At 40.8% G+C, this 22,191-nt stretch overlaps 2 protein-coding genes across 2 annotated transcripts; one reads left to right on the forward strand and one right to left on the reverse strand.

The window, feature by feature from the left end:
• Positions 1–7,651: 7,651 nt before the first annotated feature.
• Positions 7,652–14,256, reverse strand: LOC139478594 (methylthioribose-1-phosphate isomerase-like). Its single transcript, XM_071261140.1, has 5 exons — positions 14,074–14,256; positions 12,572–12,810; positions 11,078–11,247; positions 9,115–9,516; positions 7,652–8,686 (listed from the first exon to the last, which is right to left on the reverse strand). Exons 1-5 carry the CDS (start codon positions 14,203–14,205, stop codon positions 8,550–8,552), a joined length of 1,080 nt encoding a protein of 359 aa, XP_071117241.1. The 5' UTR covers positions 14,206–14,256; the 3' UTR covers positions 7,652–8,549.
• Positions 14,257–15,192: 936 nt separating this feature from the next.
• On the forward strand, positions 15,193–20,797 carry LOC139478763 (small ribosomal subunit protein eS21-like). Its single transcript, XM_071261377.1, has 6 exons — positions 15,193–15,261; positions 15,359–15,428; positions 17,316–17,379; positions 18,064–18,135; positions 19,986–20,041; positions 20,720–20,797. Exons 2-6 carry the CDS (start codon positions 15,379–15,381, stop codon positions 20,727–20,729), a joined length of 252 nt encoding a protein of 83 aa, XP_071117478.1. The 5' UTR covers positions 15,193–15,261; positions 15,359–15,378; the 3' UTR covers positions 20,730–20,797.
• Positions 20,798–22,191: the final 1,394 nt, after the last annotated feature.

A 22,191-nucleotide genomic window follows, 5' to 3' on the forward strand; every position in this document is an offset into this window, starting at 1 on the left:
CAGAATATTGCCACTGCTGATTGTCTTGAAAGGGGCCTGTCTTGAACGAGAAACGTACTTGGCGAAGAGGATAAAAACAAGTCACGTCGAAAATGGTCTCAAATATATGTGCTACTCTTATGTAGTTTCAGCCAGATTTCTTGAAACTGACCCAACCCGAAACTTCTCCAACGATCACGCCTGCCATTGCCATGCATCATCATCATCATCATCATCATCATTTACTCCTTTTGGAGCGTGTATGAGTAAGAATAATACAGTTTTGGACAGCAGTAAAATAAGTACTACAAGGTAAGAAGTGTTAGTGAACTAGGGCGAGAAGACATAAATATGAAACATGAAACACTTTAAGGATGCATACATTTGTTAGGCTTTATGTAACGTTGCGTTAAGTTATACAGGTTGTTTCCTGCGTGGTATCTCATAACGGTACGTTCTCGGCGTGTGAGGGACTGTTGGGTGACCACGTGTAGAAAGTGTGGCATACATCGTGACGTGTTGTGTGGCTATATGTATTTGGCTACTGGTAGACATATATAGTGGGATTTAGCAACTGTTCCTGCAATGGCAACAATCATCTACTATACATGAGTAGTAGCATTTGCCCCAACTAATAGTATCGAACAGAACCAGATAGCATATGATCGCTGACTCCCAGTTGTTTCGTTCCAACAGCTGTGTGACTTAAATGATATTATAATGACACGCCGTGACTTTACTGAAATATTGTATCCTATCTCATTATTTGTAACGAATTTTCAGTTTTACGTGGTGTTAATATATATCACCAAAATACCAAAATACTGCTAGTCAGATATAAAATACAGCCTGGAAGTATGAATGTCAATAAATACATTAATATGTGTACAACACAAATATGCTGGACGGAAAGTTCATGCAGTGCATTCGTAATACATGAGAACTCCGTGCTCGGATATCTGCGCTGATTTTGAATTAGCCCGTATATTGTATATTCGTACGTGCATTTTGTGCGATTTGATTGCTGCAGCCAGTCCATTCGTAATGTACGTGCTTAGAATTAAAGACCATATTCCGATAAATGTTTTTTGTTAGAATTAACGCACAAGCTTAATATTTGCATTGCAGGATTGAATTAGTGTCATAAGGATGTATTGCATTGTATCCGTTTGCTTTTCATTAGAGCAATCACAGGACATTTTACCTGGGCATTTACCATATCTTTAGTCCAGGTCGGCTTTTTATCTATAATCTTCTATTACTGCATACATGTAGTTGTAATCCGATCACAGAAAGTATGTTTGTGTGTGTGTTGTTTAACGCCGCACTCAGCAATATTTAAGCTAAATGACGGCGGTCTGTAAACAATCGAGTCTGGACCAGACAGTCCAGTAATTGTTATCATGAGCATCGATCTACGAAATTGAGATACGATGACATGCATCAACCAAGTCAGCGGGCCTGACCACCCGATCCCGTTAGTCGCCTCTTAAGACAAGCATAGTCGCCTGTTACTGCAAGCATGGGTTGCTGAAGACCTATTCTAACACTAAACTTCACGGGTCGGAAACTATGTAAGTAACCTATGTAAGAATGTGAGTAAATTTTCCATTCCTTACAGAATTATTTTGTTGAGACAATAGTGTGACGTCATATCTTTATGTTAATACAAGAGTAAGCGAGTGAGTTGGATATATCGCCGCTTTGAACCGTATTCTAGTTATATCACGGCGTGTCAGCTAAATGTGTGAGGAAATTCAATACAAGACGATACATTGAACGCAGTGTAGCAACAACTGGGTACCCGGTCGGGAAACAAGGGAGGGAACAGTTTGAATTCGCGGTAAATAAATGGCCAACCATTTCATATTCGGGGAGAAAAAACATGCTTCGGACTGTTGAAATTTTATTTGTCCTCCACAAAAATTATATCGTTGCAAGTTGCCTTTAATTTTGTTTATTTAGTCTCATAGTTTTAGTTTGGTTTTGCATCTAGCTGTATCTGAAAACCATCTAGTCTCCATACCAAAGCCTAGGCTCCACTAGAATAGGTCGCTCCCTTACACTCACTCACTCACCTTCTACTCCGAGGCCATATGGCCACTTCTGCTACTGCATGACTTATACGACATTGCCACTATAAATGGCTGAGTACCGGACAAAAATAGCGTTATGGCTGAGACGGTGTGCTTAAAGCATTCGAGTTCATGGTGAATGATTGATCATGATAAAAGCTCAGGTATATTAGAGTATGAGCGTGTGGATAGGGTTATACTTTTGGGGGTAATAGTGCAAAGGAAGACACACAACCTGACATCAGCACATTGACTTTGGTGTGTCTCTGTATCAAGACATGAAGCGACAAATCCAACTAAGACCGCTAATGAATACAGGGGCGCGTGGCCCCGTCGTCTAAGGCACCGCAAGAATTGGGTCCCTTGGCACGCCAGAAACCTAGGACCAAGGGTTCGAATCCCGACTCGTCCCGATTATGTTTCTCGGCTGGCCAGCACCACACCCGTGTTCGTGGGTTTCACCAAAGTGGTAAACGTCTGACCTCCATAACTTTCCTTTCGGGCCTTCCTCCTACATTAAGCTGACACGCCGTGATATAACTGGAATACTGTTAAAAGCGGCGTTAAACCCAACTCACTCACTCACTCACTCCACTAATGAATACTGTGACAATGAGGACAACTGTGGGCGTGTCCTGACCTGAGGGTACCATGTGAAGAGGATTGTACAATAGCAAACTTCCACTGCAGTGAGAACCATTACTTGAACCCTTGATAAGAATATTACTGAAGACTACCATCAAAGACTCTCCGATCTTCTTCAGAGCACCATACTTTACATCCGGTCAGGTGATTGTCTTCATGCCTGAATCATGAACAGCGAAATATCATTACTCGAACTATCGTAACTTGCTATGGGCGTGTAAGATCACCAGAATCCGTCTTAAATTACACAACAAAGCATTGATGGATAACATGGGGCAACAGGTTTCCGTTAAGGTTTCTGGGCTGTTAACTGTATGTTCCTTGACCACAATGCGCACATTGTTGGTTGGTTGGTTGGTTGGTTGGTTGGTTGGTTTGTTGTTTAACGCCGCACTCAGCAATATTCCAGCTATATGACGGCGGTCTGTAAATAATCGAGTCTCGACCAGACATTCCAGTGATTGATATCATGAGCATCGATCCACGCAATTGGGATCGATGACAGGCATCAACCAAGTCAGCGAGCTAGACCACCCGATCCCGTTAGTCGCCTTTTACGGCAAGCATAGTCACCTTTTACGGCAAGCACGGGTTGCTGAAGACCTATTCTACCCCGGATCTTTACGGGTCTCGTAGTGAGGACTGAGTAGATGTTTAACGCTGCAGTCAGCAATATTTCAGCAATATCAAGGCTTACTGTCAATAATCGTGTTAGGCAAACCAGTGACTGAAGCATGCACAACAAGCCATATCATCTGGACAAAATGACACAGGCACTGATGTCAAGGTGCCCAGACTAAAAATAGCGTTATGGCTGAGACGGTATGCTTAAAACATTCGAGTTCATGGTGAATGATTGATCCAATCCAGTCGACTCCTGCGACAAGTGTTGGTTACCGAGTATTTGACTCAGAGAACCAACACTGCTTTGTGTGTCAAGCTTGACAAGGGTATAAGGATCTATACCGAAACGTCGCCTTTACAGTAAATAAATAAGTTGTTATCCGTAAAGCTCCATGTCATCCATCAACTTCTAGGTAATGCCCATCAAACAATTTAAATTGATGTTTTTTTTACGTAAAGGGCGGTCCATTATACATAAACATTACAGTACATTTGGAGTGAGTGAGTTGGGTTTAATGCCGCTTTTAACAGTAGTCCAGTTATATCGCGGAGTATCAGCTTAATGTGGGAGGAAAGCCCGAAGTGATGCAGGTTTCAGACGTTTACCACTTCGATGAAACCCACGAGCACGGTTATGGTGCTGACAAACCTAGAAACATAATCGGGGCGAACCGGGATTCGAACCCACAGTCATAGGTTTCTTGTGTGCCAAAGGGACGCAACTATGCACAGCGAACAGCGGCGCCTTAGACGACTGGGCCACCCGTGCCCCCAAGTACATTTGGACAGAGCGCAGAGTAGCAGCTAGTACAGCATGCAATACGCACTATACTGGTTGAAAGTATAGAGATATACAATGCAGCTGACAATGTAATCGCAGTATTCGTGCTCTCTTCAAGCAAGTGCTACTCTTCTTTAGGGCTTGAAAAATGAATTTAGCAAGTCGTTTTAACACCTCTACTAAATTGCATTTGACTCTTTGCATGGCTGGGAGATGTGCAATAGTATTGGGAAGAATAGAATCGCTTAAACTAGAATGAACGAGGCAATCCAGGCAGACATGATATTCAGATTCACTAAAAGTCAAAATACAAAAGGGATAAAGTCGTTTTGATCATGGTATATTGTACATTCTTCCTACTTCTATCAGTAGGTTAGGACTTGAACAACAAAATCTAATAAAAAAGTCAGGCATATATCTTTTATTGAACAATGAAATTCAAGTTTGGAGTAATTATTTATATCACCATTCGACACTTGGTAATTCATATATGAACATCTCTGTTTATATATATCTCTGTATATGAATAAATTGTTACTTCCAACACTTTGTAAGTTTCACCAAAGCCATACTAACAAGCATCATCAGGTGATCAACAGACTGATCTGTATAGCAAATTCCACCCAGATATATTCAACGGGTTTGGAGTTCTGCTCCGGAAACGAGCACTACCTTCATTTTCCGTACAAGTCATGGAGTTTTATTAAAGGGATAAAATAGCAATTTTTACAGACTTTACCATTTTCTGCTCTGTGATACTGATATTTATACGAATGCTTCAAGATAGCATTTACTCCCTGTGATAGAAGCCTAAGCCAGAAGTTGATGATCTCTTCCAAATTAAATACTTATATTTTAAATTTATTTTCGGAACCTCTACCTACATTATTGGGTGTAGTTCTATTGAGAGATAAAAGGTTTGCAAAAGCATGGATATTCTCAATATCTGGAAAATAGTGAAATCCCCATATCTCAGCAAGTCATCGAAGTTAAAAGAATTGTATGAAAAAGTGAAAACAAATATCATCTGTGCGAGTAGATGCTATACCCAAAGATGACTGAAATATCTGAACTAACTTCCTCGCTTGTTGTGCTAAAGTTATTCGGCTTAAACCAAATATTATAAATTCGTGCAAGGTTTGAGTTATCTATTTCAAACTTTTGATAATTTCGTAGTTTACCGCCATTTCTGATTATTATTACTTTATCTTTTTCAGTATTAACTGTTAACTTCCATTTATCACAATACGTTCCCAATATATTCAGGCGCTTTTGTAACCCAACATTTACACCCATTCGCAGTATTATGTGTCATCCGCACATAATAGACTGAAGATTTCCAACATCACAGGGTTACCCCCAATCTCATAAAAATCAGATCTTAGTTTTGCGGTAGCGAAAACTAAGATCCGATTTTAATAAGATTGAGTTACCCCACGCTGGCCGTCATAATTAAAAAGTCTATGACATCATTTATATAGATGGAAAAAAGGGGGTAATTCGCATCCCTGTCTTATCCGTTCTAAAGTGACATACGAAAAAGTATTCTGTAAGGGTGATACAAGATTGGACACATTCATAAATATTTCTGATGAGTCGAAATAAAATGCCCCTAGCCAAAGTTTAAATAATAACCCATTTCGATAAACCGAATCGACTGCAGCTCAAGTCAAGAACCGCAGCATACATTCCACATCTCTTCTAGGGACATATTTATTTATAATAGCATCAATAATGAAAATGTTATCTACAGTCTGTCATCCCTTTCGAAAAACTTCTTCTCCTGCAATAAAGTTTTCTTGATTGGACCATATAATTAGTCTGCTGCACAGGATCGTTACCCGCTACATCCAAAAGCGTAATTGGCCTGTAATTTGAAGGAATGTCAGGATTACCTTTTTCAAATACAGGGAGAATAACACCATAGGCCTATTGGTCGGGATAATACCTGTCATCAGTGACCCGTGAAGATCCGGGGTAGAATAGATCTTCAGCAACCCATACTTGCCGTAAAATGCGACTATGCTTGTCGTAAGAGACAACTAACGGGTTCGGGTTGTCAGGCTCTCCGACTTTGTTGCTGCATGTCGTCGTATCCAAATTGCGTAGGCCGATGCTCATGATGTCAATCACTGGATTGTCTGGTCCAGACTCGATTATATACAGACTGCCGTCATATTGCTGAGTGTGGCGTTAAACAACAAACAAACAAACATCAGTAGTGTATTATATAATTTTGGAACATCCCAATGCGGGAACAGTGGAGGAGCATGTTTAAAGAATTCAGTAGGTGTTCCATCAGACCCGGGGGCCTTGCCAGACTTCACACGTTCAGTTGCTTAGTCGATTTCAAGTAAAGTGACCGCCTCCGTGGTCCAGTGGGAGAGCATTCGCCCGGAGAGCGGAAGGCCCGGGTTCGATCCGAGTACCATCTTTAAACGTCTTTTGGTATGACGCGGCCTGGGATCGAACCCGGGCCGCGTCATACCAAAAGACGTTTAAAGATGGTACTTGTTGTTACCCTGTCTGGCGCTCGACATTAAGGGGCTAAAACATGGACTATCGGCTCGGAAGCAGTATACTGTGTCTGAGTGGGGTATCCATGTTAAACTGCGGCATAGTATCTCAGTGTGCAAGCACCATAAATCGGCATCAGTCCGGACTGGTACAAGCAGCCACACACACACAAGGGCATGTACGTCGCTAGATAAGTGCAATGGTCTTGGACGCGACGTTAAACCTCATTTCACCTCACCGTATGCGAGGTAATGTCATTGCCAAAGTCACTTTCGACAATCTGGAAGGAGATTGGTAAGTGTGTAGATACTACCTGACGTGTGTGTGTGTGTGTGTGTGTGTGTGTGATATCTTTGTACTTTAATCCTACCTTGTGTTGTGTAAACACCATGATTTATGTATATATAGTACTCTACGCATTTACTAAGCATTCACCTGATGAAGGAGCAAGAAGTAGCTATGAAATGTCATACAAAAAGTACAAGAAGTTGCTATCCATGAAAAGGTGTCATGTATTCATGTTCTCCCAACTTCTTAAAAGTTATAAATAACTATCGAAGACTTCGATAAAAGAATGTGCTGAAGTTTTGCTGAAGTGTACAATGACCGTGACTGCTGTGAGGAACACTGTCACTGTGTACCTCCAACCCCCCTTAGTTATGTAGATCAATGGGCGACTCTTCTGTTCGAATTATTTTTCTTACCTGGACACTAAACACACTGACCATTAAACTAAGTAAGCAATTAATTTTGTGTTCACTGAAATGTCAATTCCTATTAAAAAAATATGTAAACAATGATAACTGCACAGATTTCTTATTTAATCATTAACATACAAAATATCTTGATAACAATATGAAATCAGTGACATCGTTCAGCGCAAAAAAGCAATACATGTCTCACACATTCTAATATCAGCCAATCAGGAAACAGTCATCAACAGACAGACACACACAAACACACACACACATGAGCACACACACACACACACACCAACACACATGCACGCACACCAACACCAACACACACATACACACACACACACACACACACACACACCAACACACACACACACACACACAGACAGATGAACACATATGAATGTAAGCAGCTACACACAATCTGATACTCTGGTAGATTTAGGTAATATTTGTGGAATCATAAATCCAGGACTATCCTCAGTGTTAGTGTACTTCTCTGTTCATCTTCCCGAGATAAGGGAGTTAGCTGACTGTAAGAGTCCAGTTTCCACCCTTGCCGAACTAGGCTGGAATTCCAGAGTCGTATTTTTGCTGGACTAACGAGTCTATGCATAGTCCAATCAAAATCGCGTAACAAACTAGACATCTGGTTTGTTTACAGAATGGATTTAAACGTGCAGATTTCGGTCGACTGCAGGATTTGCAAAGCATGTGAACCGCCAACTTAGTATCAACAGATGTTTTGCAAATCTTTTCATGTTTTTCATCACCTGATTTGATGCATTTCGCAAAGTACAACCAGTTTTATAACAATATAGATCTTGAGTAACGATCAGATCGTCTTCACTGGGCGACACCATTTTATTTGAAGCAAATGCAAGTAATATGAGAGGTAGAATCTGATTGGTCAATAGGAGGGCTATAGAAGGGACATAACTTGTAATAGCCACTGGTTGCACTACGATTGAGCCCAGAAATTCCAGTCTAGTTCAGCTTGGTAGGAAACTGGTCCTTTACAGTCAACTCCCTTGTCTTGGGAATATGACAACTCATACACATAAAGGTAGAAATTATTGTCATTATAGTAGAATTACCAAAATCATAAGTTGAGAAACTAATTCTGTTTACCTTGAACATAACGTGTAAAACCTGTTACCCATGCTATGACAACACAAAGACCCTGCCGAAAAGCAAATATTCTTGATTAATGCTCTGGAATTCAGCCAATCAGCTGTCAGTCTTCAAGCAGTGTGCCAGCTGTGCCTTGAGGTCGGCAGGGGAAAACACCCCAAACTCGGTGATGATACCGCCCGTGATGAGGCTGGCAGGGGTGATGTCGAATGCCGGGTTCCAGCAGTTGATTCCTGGACATCAAAAACAACATGAGTTAAAGGGACTTGCCACTTATTATTTGTGGAGGGGGACAGAATAGATTTTAAGTAAATATTCCCCAGCATGGTCAGTCGCTGATATTTTGTGATCATGGATACAGGGGGAAATAATTTGAAAGAAAAACACTTCCGTGCTTCCGCCACTCTGTCAATAAATTTTGAAGTGAAACATCATTTGCAAATATATTTTACGTTAAAAGATACAAATTATAACAATATACAGGAACATAGAATTTAGGAGGAGTTATAATAAAACTACGACTATAATAATACATAAGTAGTCTTAAAATTGTCTGCCAGACAGTCAGGCAGGTGGAGGAAAATTTAAAGCAGTCCAACAGAAAAGTTGTTAGCTAGGGGCCGGCGGGCAAGCAGTTATTCTGGACACTGCTCCCACTCACCATGAGCTGCTACTCTGATTCCCTTTACACTTGTCATCTCCCCGCTAGGTCGTTCCTCTATCTCAATGTCCTTCCCGGAGGTCAAGTTCGGGTCAAAGGTTGTTGAAGGACACGCGACATAGAATGGCACGTTGTGATGTTTGGCCGCTATTGCCAACTGATATGTCCCTATTTTGTTGGCAGTGTCGCCATTAGCAACAACTCTGTCTGCTCCAACAACTACGGCTGAAATATCCTGCTGGTCCATGAGAATAGCTGCCATGCTGTCACAGATAAGAGTAGCAGGGATCTTCTCATGGACTAGCTCGTACGCTGTCAGCCTTGAGCCCTGGTTGTAGGGCCTGGTTTCAGTGCAATAAGCATGTGAGATCTTCTCTCTCTCGTGAAGTGCTCTTACAACACCTGTAACACATTAGAATGTCTCATTATAATCGTTCATTGTTTCTGTAAGTGAAGGAACCAAGACTTCTATTCATGTCAAGACATTGTCAGAGATAGTTGGTAGGTAGTTTGCTTCTACTGCTGAGAGGGAACTGTTCAATGAATATCAGGAAGGGTTGGCCTTGCAAGGACAAACTTTGGGGCAAAAAATATCACAAAAGTTACTTAGCAGGGAAGACCCAAGATTCAATGTGGTTTTAGGTTATGAGTACTGAACAGTATAAATGTTTCTTCAATACACAAGCACCTGCCTAGGGCAGTTATATATCCTACATTGTACCAGCTGTAGACACAAGCACCTGCCCAGTTGCACAGCCTACATTGCACCAACTATAGACACGAACACCTGCCCAAATATACAGCCTACATTGTACCAACTGTAGACAGAAGCACCTTCCTAGGGCAGTTATATAGCCTACATTGTACCAGCTGTAGACAGAAGCACCTTCCTAGGGCAGTTATATAACCTACATTGTACCAGCTGTAGACACAAGCACCTTCCTAGGGCAGTTATATAGCCTACATTGTACCAGCTGTAGACACAAGCACCTTCCTAGGGCCGTTATATAGCCTACATTGTACCAACTGTAGACACAAGCACCTTCCTAGGGACGTTATATAGCCAACATTGTACCAGCTGTAGACACAAGTACCTGCCCAGGCAGTTATACAGCCTACATCGTACCAGCTGTAGACACAAGCACCTTCCTAGGGCAGTTATACAGCCTACATTGTACCCACTGCAGGCACAAGCACCTGCCCAGTTATATAGCCTACATTGTACCAACTGTAGACACAAGCAACTGCCTAGGGCAGTTATACAGCCTACATTGTACCATCTGTAGACACAAGCACCTGCCCAGTTATATAGCCTACATTGTACCAGCTGTAGACACAAGCACCTGCCTAGGGCAGTTATACAGCCTACATTGCAACAACTGTAGACAGAAGCACCTGCCCAGTTATACAGCTTACATTGTATCAGCTGTAGACAGAAGCACCTGCCCAGTTACACAGCCTACATTGCACCAGCTGTAGACAGAAGCACCTGCCCAGTTACACAGCCTACATTGTACCAGCTGTAGACAGAAGCACCTGCCCAGTTACACAGCCTACATTGCACCAGCTGTAGACAGAAGCATCTGCCCAGTTACACAGCCTACATTGCCTCAGCTGTAGACAGAAGCACCTGCCCAGTTACACAGCCTACATTGTACCAGCTGTAGACAGAAGCACCTGCCCAGTTACACAGCCTACATTGTACCAGCTGTAGACAGAAACACCTGCCCAGTTACACAGCCTACATTGCCTCAGCTGTAGACAGAAGCATCTGCTCAGTTATACAGCCTACATTGTACCAGCTGTAGACAGAAGCACCTACCGAGTTACACAGCCTACATTGTACTAGCTGTAGTCAGAAGCACCTGCCCAGTGATACAGCCTACATTGTACCAGCTGTAAACAGAAGCACCTGCCCAGTTACACAGCCTACATTGTACCAGCTGTAGACAGAAGCACCTACCCAGAGCAGTTCCATAGCCGGCAGTCGCCAAAGAGCCTGTGTTGCAATGAGTGAGGACTTTCACTGGTTTATTCTTGCACTGTGCCAGTATATGGTCGGCGCCATATTTTCCAATATTCTTGTTGACAGCAATGTCTTTCTCCAGCATATCCTCACATTCCTTGATAAACCTACAGACAAAACATATACATCCTTTCACAAAATTTGGTAACAAAACTAAACTAAATTGTCTTAAGTAAGACAAAATTTTGTCTTAGTTACCATTCCAACTTCTAAATGCCACTCAAAGAAGTTAAATTGTCTTAATTCATTATTTGCAAAGGGTTTTACCTTGACTAACAAAAGTGAGTGTCCAGTGGACACCCAATAATTAATTTTATGGGTCCTTGCAGGCAATATGAGTGTCCTGTAAAGTAATGAAATGGTGTAGTGTGTGTACATTCAGATCATTTGTTTAGAGCCTGGAATGAATCAATGATCATGTGTGAGGTGAGGTGAGGTGAGGTGAGGTGAGTGTGTGTGAGTGTATGTGTGATATGCCGATTTTATAGTGCTAACACACTGAGATACCATGCCGCAGTTTAACATGAATACCCCACTCAGACACAGTATACTGACTCCGCGCCGACCAGTCCTTGTTTTAGCCCCTTAGTGACAAGACCTGGGAACTCAATAACCCCTCAATAACGAGCGCCAGACAGGGTAACAACAAGTACCATCTTTTCACATCTTTTGGTATGATGCGGCCAGGGATCGAACCACAGACTTTCTGCTCTCTGGGCAGGCGCTCTACCTTTAGATCACATAGGTGGTCTCATGTGGACAGTGGTAATGATTGATGGATGAAATAACAGACCCCCCATAACTGCTCTTCATACGCTGTAGGTACAATGAATATTAAATATTGTGCATCTCTCAGGATGCAGTATATTCTTTTTCTCGTCCATTCTCCACATTTGTGAGTACTGGACGCCCATTTGTGCATCGCAAGAATGGTCCATCTTTGATACATTTGAAAAAATGAAGATACAACTTAAAAAATCATACAAAATTAAAGTAACTGTCAGCTTTTTTTTAAACAATGATTTGTCAAATGCATTGAATGTTGTCTCTGTGATCAGCAATCTGCTTCCACAGAGAACACAGCCCTTTCATCAGTAAATACACATACATATTGATGTAAAAATACCTAACATTGTGGCATTGAACAGTACTATGAGCCTCTATTTTTTCCCACTAAACTGACCAACCAGCACAGCTTTGCTACCAAACTAAACAAATATTGAGCTACACAAACTTCTTGTTAGTATTATTGTGAACAGACGAAGCTTATTGCTCAGGGTCCGTTCCACAAAGTGATCTTCGTGCTATGATTGACTTTAGCCTATCTTTAAGTATGGAAGTTACGATCCTCTTAGTGCTAAGATTGCTTTGGGGAACGGGCCCAATACTCTGCAAACCAAAAAAGTAGAGGCGTGGCCAGGGTCAGCCTACCTTTCTCTCAAAGTGTCCACTTTTTGTCCAGACTCTGCTGCCATGTCCTTCATGAGGCTGGTCAGTCTCTTTGAGGCCTCGGCCATGTTGACAGCAGTGGGGCGGGCGGTCACTAGGTGATGTAGGCGGTCACAGATGAAGTGAGCCAGGTCATCCACTGTGCTGTGTTCCCGATCTTCAGCCACCTCCACGGCCAGACTCAGACAGCCCACGATTGCTATAGCAGGTGCACCTCGGGCCTTGGGGGAAACATATACTGTCAACATATACTCATTAAACAGGCGGCACGGGCGGCCCAGTCGTCTAAGGCGCCGCGATTTGCTGTACAGAGTTGCGTCCCTTGGGCACGCCAGAAACCTATGATTGTGGGTTCGAATCCCCGTTCGATTATGTTTCTAGGTTTGTCAGCACTATACCCGTGCTCGTGGGTTTCACCGAAGTGGTAAATGTCTGAGACCTGCATCACTTCGGGCTTTCCTCCCACATTAAGCTGACACGCCGTGATATAACTGGGATACTGTTAAAAGCGGTGTTAAACCCAACTCGATCACTCACTCACTCACTCACTCATTAAACAATATCTGTGAAATATATTTGAATCGATATCATTACAACCTTGTTGAATTGAAAACTACAAAGTCCACATGACCCACCATTTCTGATTTTGAGATAAAGAATCTTCAAAATAGAGAGAGTTTCTTTTTTTAAATTAACACCTCACTCAACAAATTTTCAGCTGAATGAAAGCGGTCTGTAAAACATCAAGTCTGGACCAGACAATTCAGAGATTGACATGACGCAATTGGGACACATTGACATACAATCAACCAAAGACGTACATATACGTATTTGAATCAACCTATTCAATGAGCCTGACAATCCGATCCAATTCGTCCCCTCTTAAGACTAAAATAGGTTTACACGGAATCCCAATGGATTGTATAAGAGGTGATTTTGATAAAGTTTTCTGATTCCTGATGGCACTACCTGCAGAGTGACACCAGTGGGTCCTGACCACGGGAACTCGATGATAGCGTGTATAGCATAATATATTCGTATAAAAAAAAAATCACACCCCTCTATATACATATAGTCTCTCTCTCTATATATATATATAGAGAGAGAGAGAGAGAGAGAGAGAGGGGTGTGATTTTTTTTTCTATACGAATATATTTTGCTATATACGCTATCATCGAGTTCCTGTGGTACGGACCAAGAAGCTTTTGGAACCATACCTTTTACAAATGGCGGATCAGCCACTGGCAGTGGTGGCAGAAGAAAAGGGATTCGAACATTTGCTGAGAATGACCCACAGGAACTCGATGACAGCATGTATAGCATAATATATTCGTATCGAAAAAAATTCACACCCCTCTATATACATATAGTCTCTATATATAGAGGGGTGTGATTTTCTTTTCTATACGAATATATTATGCTATAGGCCTACACGCTATCATCGAGTTCCTGTGGAATGACCCACATATGATGATATTTTTCACCTGCATTTTCTTGATGACATTCCATCCATCCTCAGAATTTTTGACTGGAATATATTCTGACTGTGTTGGCAACAATAACTGGTCTAAGATTTCCAGTTTGCCACGTGTATATTTGATGGCGACCAGTGTCATTTTGTCAACAACCAACTAGGGTCTACACGTGTATTGTTAATGGAAACTTAGAGTTGCCTCCCATTGATCGTGTTACCATTTCCATAATAGAAGTGATGTAAAACTGTAATATCATTCGTAAGCCGCGTTACGAACGCTAATTAATAGTATTATATAATTGTTACCCTGCAAAGATCATTATCGTTGTCTTATTTTAACTCCGTTGTTGACATTGTTTAGTGTGATTTGCTTGATAGGGTGGGGTAGAGTTAGTGTTTTACATGAATCGTTTGTAAAAGATCAATATTTATATATGTAAATAATAATTTATGTGTTAGATCGCCATTTAGAAGCAGGTGAATATTCAGTCTTCATCTAAAGGTATTGGGCCATTTTGCCTTGATCCTAGTCCTGCACCATGACCGTGGAATATATTTATTTTATGAAAAAATAATAATCTAGAAATGCATACAAAAGCAAGTCTAGCCAGCTCAAGCTAGCTCTATTCCACAAATCAGCATAGGGAATTTTTTGTTATTTTTAGAGTCAAGAAGGATATTGTGTAATATAAGATTTCAGAGACTAAATGTTAGTCTACCTTGATCCATGTTCAGCAACATCTCACTGCATGCATTCGCCTATCTGTTGGGTTGCTACTGTAAGAAGGAGCGCTAATGGTTAAGAAACTGGCTAATCTTTGCACATATTTGTGTATACTCATGGATATAATCACAAAACTAAAACTGTTTGACATACAGCATAAAATAGGAGTTATCATACAAAGTGGTCGAGGTTATTATGACGGGTTACAGACTTCTCTGATACCGTAGATTCTACATATGTTTAGAAACGGTCATACCCTGAAGCTTTTGTTAGTTTCTGTAGGAACCTATCCTAAAAATACATAAAGTACGTCCTCTAATTTTCATAAGTGTGTTCAATGAGTTTATTCGGAGTTTATAAAGAGCAACGTCGATATTTTACATGCGCATCACTAAGAGTTAATTCCCTTTGGTGCGAGGAATTATGGGAAGGACATGTGCTCTTCCTTTCCGGTTCAGCCATTGCGAGGCCCAGGTATACACGATCGCCCTGTGATTGTACAGTCCGTATCTCATTTATTGTCAATTATTTGGAAGATCTAAATTTACAGAAGATTGTTTTGTCATTCCAGGTCAAACATAAGACGTCAAGATGCAAAACGAAGCAGGCGAATTCGTTGATATGTACATCCCCAGAAAATGGTAAGAGGATTGTCGTGAAAGGCAGCATGTCTCAGGACATTGATATTTTGATCACTTGATCATTTGCACTTCACTGATCCAACCCTACACAAATTATGAAATAAGCCCTACTTCGACGCAACTTACGTTTAGAGCACGTCATGGCAACTGAACAGAGGAAGGCATTATCCAATATATTCTCACACGTTTTTGATTCATTTGAACACTGACGGGTTGTGACTGATGAAGCATATCCTGAGGGTTAGGCACTCCTTTCCGATTGAACACCCCTTTATGATTCTTAGAGTTATGTTGTAAGGTAAGGTATGTGTTAGCTATCTCTTTTCACAAATTATTACGATGTACTATGAGCAAACTTGGGACAATTTTTGTAGTTTTGCAGAGACTATGGCTACTGCACATATGCTTAAAGGTAATCAATTGAGTGCTGATAACTTGGTAAACAGGCATTAAATTAATTGTGAAGCGCCAATGGTCCTGAGGTTGGGTGTTGGTTAATTAGATAACCCATTAGCCTAGCTTAGCTTCAAGCTGGCAAGGTGAGTTCGATTTGCCATACATCACTACTTGAAATCTGCAAAGTGAGTCCGGTAAAGTGCACTACTCCCACTGGTAGATTGTCACTGGAATTTACTGTGCAGGGTTGCAACTCTTGTGGGTGCCAGGAACCTAGAATCATGGTTTCGATTTCCAGATGTTCACACTGTGTGTGTTTCTAGTTTTACAGCAGCATGCCTAAACTCGTTAGTTTCACCAAAGTAGTAAACATCTACTACCAGGATCACCTTAGCTGACACACCGATACAGCCTAAATATTTTTCAAATCAGTATAAGGCGAAAATCAGTCACTCTTGCATGCAGAATCCCCACGAGCCTAAGATTTGGCTGATCATGTTTATGTGATGCCTGTTGTGGTACAATCCAACTCTGTGGTCCAGTGGTAGAGCGTCTGCCCGGAGGGAGAAAGGTGGGGATGTGATCCCTGGCCATATCATACCAAGAGACATTAAAAGATAGTACTTGTGCTTACCCTGCCTGGCACTCGTCAGTAAGTTGTTGGTTTTTGTTTAATGTCGCACTCAGCAATATTCCAGTCTGTAAATAATCAAGCCTGGTCCAGACAATAGAGTGATTCTTACCATGAGCATTGATCCATGCAATTGGAATCGATGGTATGCATCAACCAAGTCAGCGAGTCTGACCACCCGATCCTGTTCGTCACCTCTAACGAAAAGCATAGTCACCTTTTACAGCAAGCATGGGTTGCTGCAGACCTATTCTACCCCGGAAGTTCCCAGGTCTTATCACTAATGGGCTAAAACAAGGACTGGTTGGCTCAGAGTCCATATACTGTGTCTGAGTGGGGCATTCATGTTAAACTGTGGCATGGTATCTCAGTGTACTAGCACTATCAAATTGGCATTAGTCCGGATTAGTACGAGTGACCGCACACAAGTGCATGCACGCTGCTGAAGAAGTGCAATAATCTTGAACGTGACATCACACCACACTTCACCACCATACAGGTGATTGTGACCTTCTAAAAAGTAATCACACTGCCAATGATATGCACCACTAGCAGGATACTGCCATGTTGAGAGTGCAGGCTAAATAGAACGGAAAAAGAAACGATTTATTATAAATATGATCTTGCTTATTATTTTCTATATTTATTGTAAATACTATTACAATGTAAAATAATCTTATAGTTACCTGTTACTGTCATCTTCATCTTGCAAAGCTACCTCTTGTTGTGTTTTTCCTGCTGACTCGAAAAACTGCTCACAGCAGTGTTAATTAAAACCTGTAATTCCCCTGAACCACTCTCACTACCTCGCATGCTGAACCCTGACAGTGATGAGTCAATGTTATTTTTGTTTTCTACAGCTCTGCAAGCAACCGCATCATTGCTGCAAAAGACCACGCCTCCATCCAGATCAACCTCGCCAATGTAAGTGAAAGAGACACCAGATCAAGCCATTTTATGCATGTAGTAATCATGGTAATGAGCCTGACATAATCATGATCGTCGGACACAGTATTGCTTGTAATATGAACTATACCTTGCTGAGTCTGCATGTTGTTTTTTCTGAAAGTATTTTTTTTAAAACTTGAATTAGTAGACAAGAAATAGTGTTCTTGTACATGTTGTAAGTGGAAGTTATGTAATATTCTTTCCATCTTTGAAAGTTTAATCTAAGTATGATAATGCTTGTAATCTGATATCATCTGTATTGCATTCCAAACAAAAAGCCATGGTAGGGTAGCCTTGTGTTTAAAGCGTTTGTTTGTCATGCCAAACGCCATGGTTCGATTCTCCATATGGGTATAATGTGTGAAGCCCATTTCTGGTGTCTCTCCTGATGTGCTGGAACATTAGGTGTGAAACCATACTTCCCCCAAACCAAAAGATGTCTTTACATGCCTTTGTTGGGGCTCTGGCAAAATAATTCGTTTCACGCCATGTCCACTTCAGCTTTTTTCAAGTATACCTGTATACATTGATTATCAGGTATTTCGATTACCATCACAAGTCACTACTGAGAATTGCCTCTGACTCTTGTTATCTGAAGACAAAAATTGAAATGTAAAGGTAGCCATATGTTAAAAAATTATTTGTGTCTTTTTGTCCCAGGTTGATTCTTCTACTGGTCGCATGACAGGCACCAACACCACCTATGCCATCTGTGGGGCCATCAGGAGGATGGTGAGTACCGTGGATATATCTGCACATCACTGCTCAAGGCTAGACACCATTGTCATATCGTTATGTCAAATATCTGGATTTCAGGGATAAAACTAGTCTGTCTAGATTGTTCCTAGTCTGGGACTAGTAGCCGTGTCTATCCCTCAGTACATGAAGTGTATGTGTACACTGTGTTCCTCCATCACCTGCACTTACATGTAAGCATCCATTTTAGTGTTCAGCTGATGAACAGGATGTAATGAGGCCACATATCTATCATCCAAAACTGGCTTCCACAGGAGATCAAGCGATATCTACATTATAGAGATATCTCTGCAATTTAATTCCATCACAATGCTTTGCAGACCATTGTGATGTCATTGGTTACCATGACGTCACAATCAAATGACATCACTAGTGACCCTGCTACTGAAGCTGCTGGCAGTACTTTTTACACTTAAGACACTGCTTATTACTGTCTACAAACTGAAAAAGTTGGAAAAATGATGTTGGATGATAAATAATATCACCCTCGTGTCTATTGATATCAAATATTTCAACACTTGTTGATAAAAGTGGAAAATCTCCTTGGCAAGTCTTGGAGTTTTTCCACTTTTATCAAATCGTGTTGATATACTTGATATCAAAAGACAATCTGTGCTTGATCCTCGTGCAGACCATTTCCTGATGTTCAATGTGTGTGTATGGTGTATACACCATGACTGCGTTGCCAACCAAGAAAACTGGCATATGTAAACTGAGATCATTAGTCTGAGTTCTCTTTTGTTTCCCTTTCGCTGGAACAATGCCTTGGATTCATTGTTTAAAAATACGCCACAAGTTTGTCTGTGTGTTCATGGACATGATGGAGTAACATGGAGTATACAACCCTGTGAAGAGTTGAAGATGCATCACTGCATCTAATTAGCTAACTGTGGACCCGTGAAGATCTGGGCTAGAATACGTCTTCAGCAACCATGCTTGCAGTAAATGGCGACTATGTTTGCCGTAAAAGGCGACTAACAGGATCAGGTGGTCGGACTCGCTGACTTGGTTGATGCATGTCATCATATCCCTATTGCGTAGATTGATGCTTATGCTGTCAATCCCTGGATTGTCTGGTCCAGACTCGATTATTTACAGACCACCGTCATATAGCTGGAATATTGCTGAGTGCGGCGTTAAACAACAAACAAAGAAGCAAAAGCTAACTGTGATGCTGACATGTCAGTACAATACTTCCACAGAAGTTGCGATTGAAGCTTCCAGATTAAGATGGGTCATTCTTTGCCCTGTCTCTATCGCTGTACTGATGTGTGAGCCACTATGTGACTAGTGGGGATCATATGGTCTTGATGACTTGGTTGATTGCATAATCATACATATTGATGCTCATGATGTCAATCACTATGGTTAAGGTTGGAAGGATTATGTACAGACCGTCATCATATGGTCAAGTGAGGCAATAAAACACAAAGAAATGATACAGATTGGCCATTTAGCTAATACTATAGTGAAAACTGTTGTTCACACGTTTTTGCACTAGCCGTTCCTGAAGACTTGCATGCAGACTTACATTAATTCAAACCCTGCTAAGTACATGTAGAACTTTTGTTGCAACCTGGCAGGATTGTTCTGCTGGACCAGACTGGATTGGTATTAAAGAGATGAACTGTCCATTTTTCTCTTGATGGAATAAAACCTGATTCACATAACTGTCTAAATGCTGCAATGATCATGGTGTTGATACCCCAATAAGCACATCCTTTGGACAATAACTTTTGTTGATTCATACTCAGTGTTGTTTTGAATGTCTCGACAGCTTGCCGTGTTTATACACTGTTATGTAGCTAGTGGGATCTGTGTTGCAGGGAGAATCTGATGATTGCCTGAACAGATTGGGTAAGAGGGACGGCATCGTTGCAAAGTGAGTGGTTTTCTTTCAATATGAGTCCTAGGCAACCCATGCTTGTCATAAAAGGCGACTATGCTTGTTGTAAGAAACGACTAACAGGATCGGGTGGTCAGGCTCGCTGACTTGGTTGATGCACGTCATCGTTCCCAGTTGCGCGGATCAATGCTCATGATATCAATCACTGGATAGTTGTCCAGACTCGATTATTTACAGACCACCATCATATAGCTGGAATATTGCTGAGTGCAGCGTTAAACAAAAAACAAACAAGAATCTTTCAATATGAGATACATGTGAAGCCTATTCCTGGTGTTCCTTGCTGGGTTGTGGTTGACATTGCTGACAGCAACATAAAGCTGTACTATGTCCACTCAATCACTCAGTCACTCTATAATTGTAATTAATGAGAAGGAAAAAAAACAAAGCCATTTTCTGACAAAAGTAACTGGTCATCAAGTACACACATTATCTGTTGATATGGCATGTTACCATGGTTACGTAAGTCCCATTAATAATATAATATTTTTGCTGAAATATTGATCACCCATTGTGAAATTAGATCACATATTTTCTTGCGGAATGTAGATTATATTTATTATTCACAAGTAGAGTGATGTATTCATTTATTAACCATGATAATGATATTTTTGCTGTCAACATATCTTGTGACTGATTTTTTTTTCTTTTCAGGAACTTCTGAAGGTGAAGAAATGGGGAAAAACAAATGCCTGTAGAGTTGTTATTGAATAAAACATAACAGGTGCAAAACAGTGTCATTGTTTTGATCAGTCATCTGTTACTAAGTCACAGGCCTCAAAGTTAAATTTCTTTAACTAGTAGCCATACTACAAGTACTCTTTTCCAGGTAGCCACTTATAAAATCAACAAGACAAGCCAAAAATTTAGGTAGTCAAAAGCATTTTAAATTATCTTTTATCAAATAGCTATTTTAGTCGCAACTTTGAGGTCTCAAGTCGTGAAACGTTTAGCCATTCCCAATGTTTGGCTTCGTGATGAAATTTAGGTGTAATTAAGTATAGGTATAACAGGATTCAATTAGACCTGTGCAGCAAACGCCACTTAGAATTCCCAGATTGGTATATACTTCGAAGTTCCTGTAATTGTTAATATAGGGATTAATTTAGGATTGTAAACTAAGAGCCTCTGGGGTGCGATTCACAAAATAAAATATACTGTTGAAAAACTAAATATCATTTTAAGGTCTTATTTCTCAAATTCAGATCAATTTTATCATTGTATATTGAGATTGCATTCAATGCTTTGATATGAAACACTTCCTCCTCATGAGTCCCATTGCATGTGAAGAACAGGTTACATCTACAAAGTAGTAAAATTAGTTATTAGTTATGCATGTATTAACTTGAACTGGGAATTTTAAAATTCCAATTTGGGCATTTGTAATCACATTTCTTGCCGACATAGGCCTGACATTCGACCTCTGAACAGGTCGAGATATATCCTTGCTAATTTTACGACTCTGTAGAGGTAACCTGTATGTCACTGATTACAAGACCAACAAAGATGAAGAGGTCTGATTGCTTAAATTTACGTTTTTGAGTTAAATGAAATCTCAAAATGAATGTTAAAATACCTCTGAATTCAAGAAATTATGAACTTAAGAAAATGCCAGTTTTTGAACAAAATAACATTTCTCCCAAATTGCCCGTCAGGGGCACTTTGTTTGAAGTGATAGATAAATCCCTGAATAAATGGTTGAACATTCAGAGACAACATTATAAATTATGTTTTCTCGTTAATTGACTGGCGCTCGGCAGTAAGGCACTGGTCAACTCAGTATACTGTATCTATGTTAAAACAGTAAAATGGTAAATCAGCTGCCTTCACAATAAAACGGGCAATAGTCTGAACTAGGATATCAGCCAGACACACATACAAGTATATCACTCTTATAAGCACAATAATCTTGAGCTGACATATGCCTCATTTCACCTCGCCTACTTTCGAGCAAGTGAATATGTTACCAGGATCTTGTGAAGATGTAACCAGGATCAACTTCTCTGCCATTTTGCACTGAATAAATATGCAAATTCCTTTGCTTGGAGGGACGATGGTTGTATGAGCATGCATTTGACCTTAATAGTGTATACGGGGCGGTCAGGTAGCCTAGTGGTTAAAGCGTT

This window comes from Haliotis cracherodii, unplaced genomic scaffold (assembly GCF_022045235.1).
Source record: "Haliotis cracherodii isolate W230 unplaced genomic scaffold, xgHalCrac1.p SCAF_4, whole genome shotgun sequence".
Lineage (NCBI taxonomy): Eukaryota > Metazoa > Mollusca > Gastropoda > Lepetellida > Haliotidae > Haliotis > Haliotis cracherodii.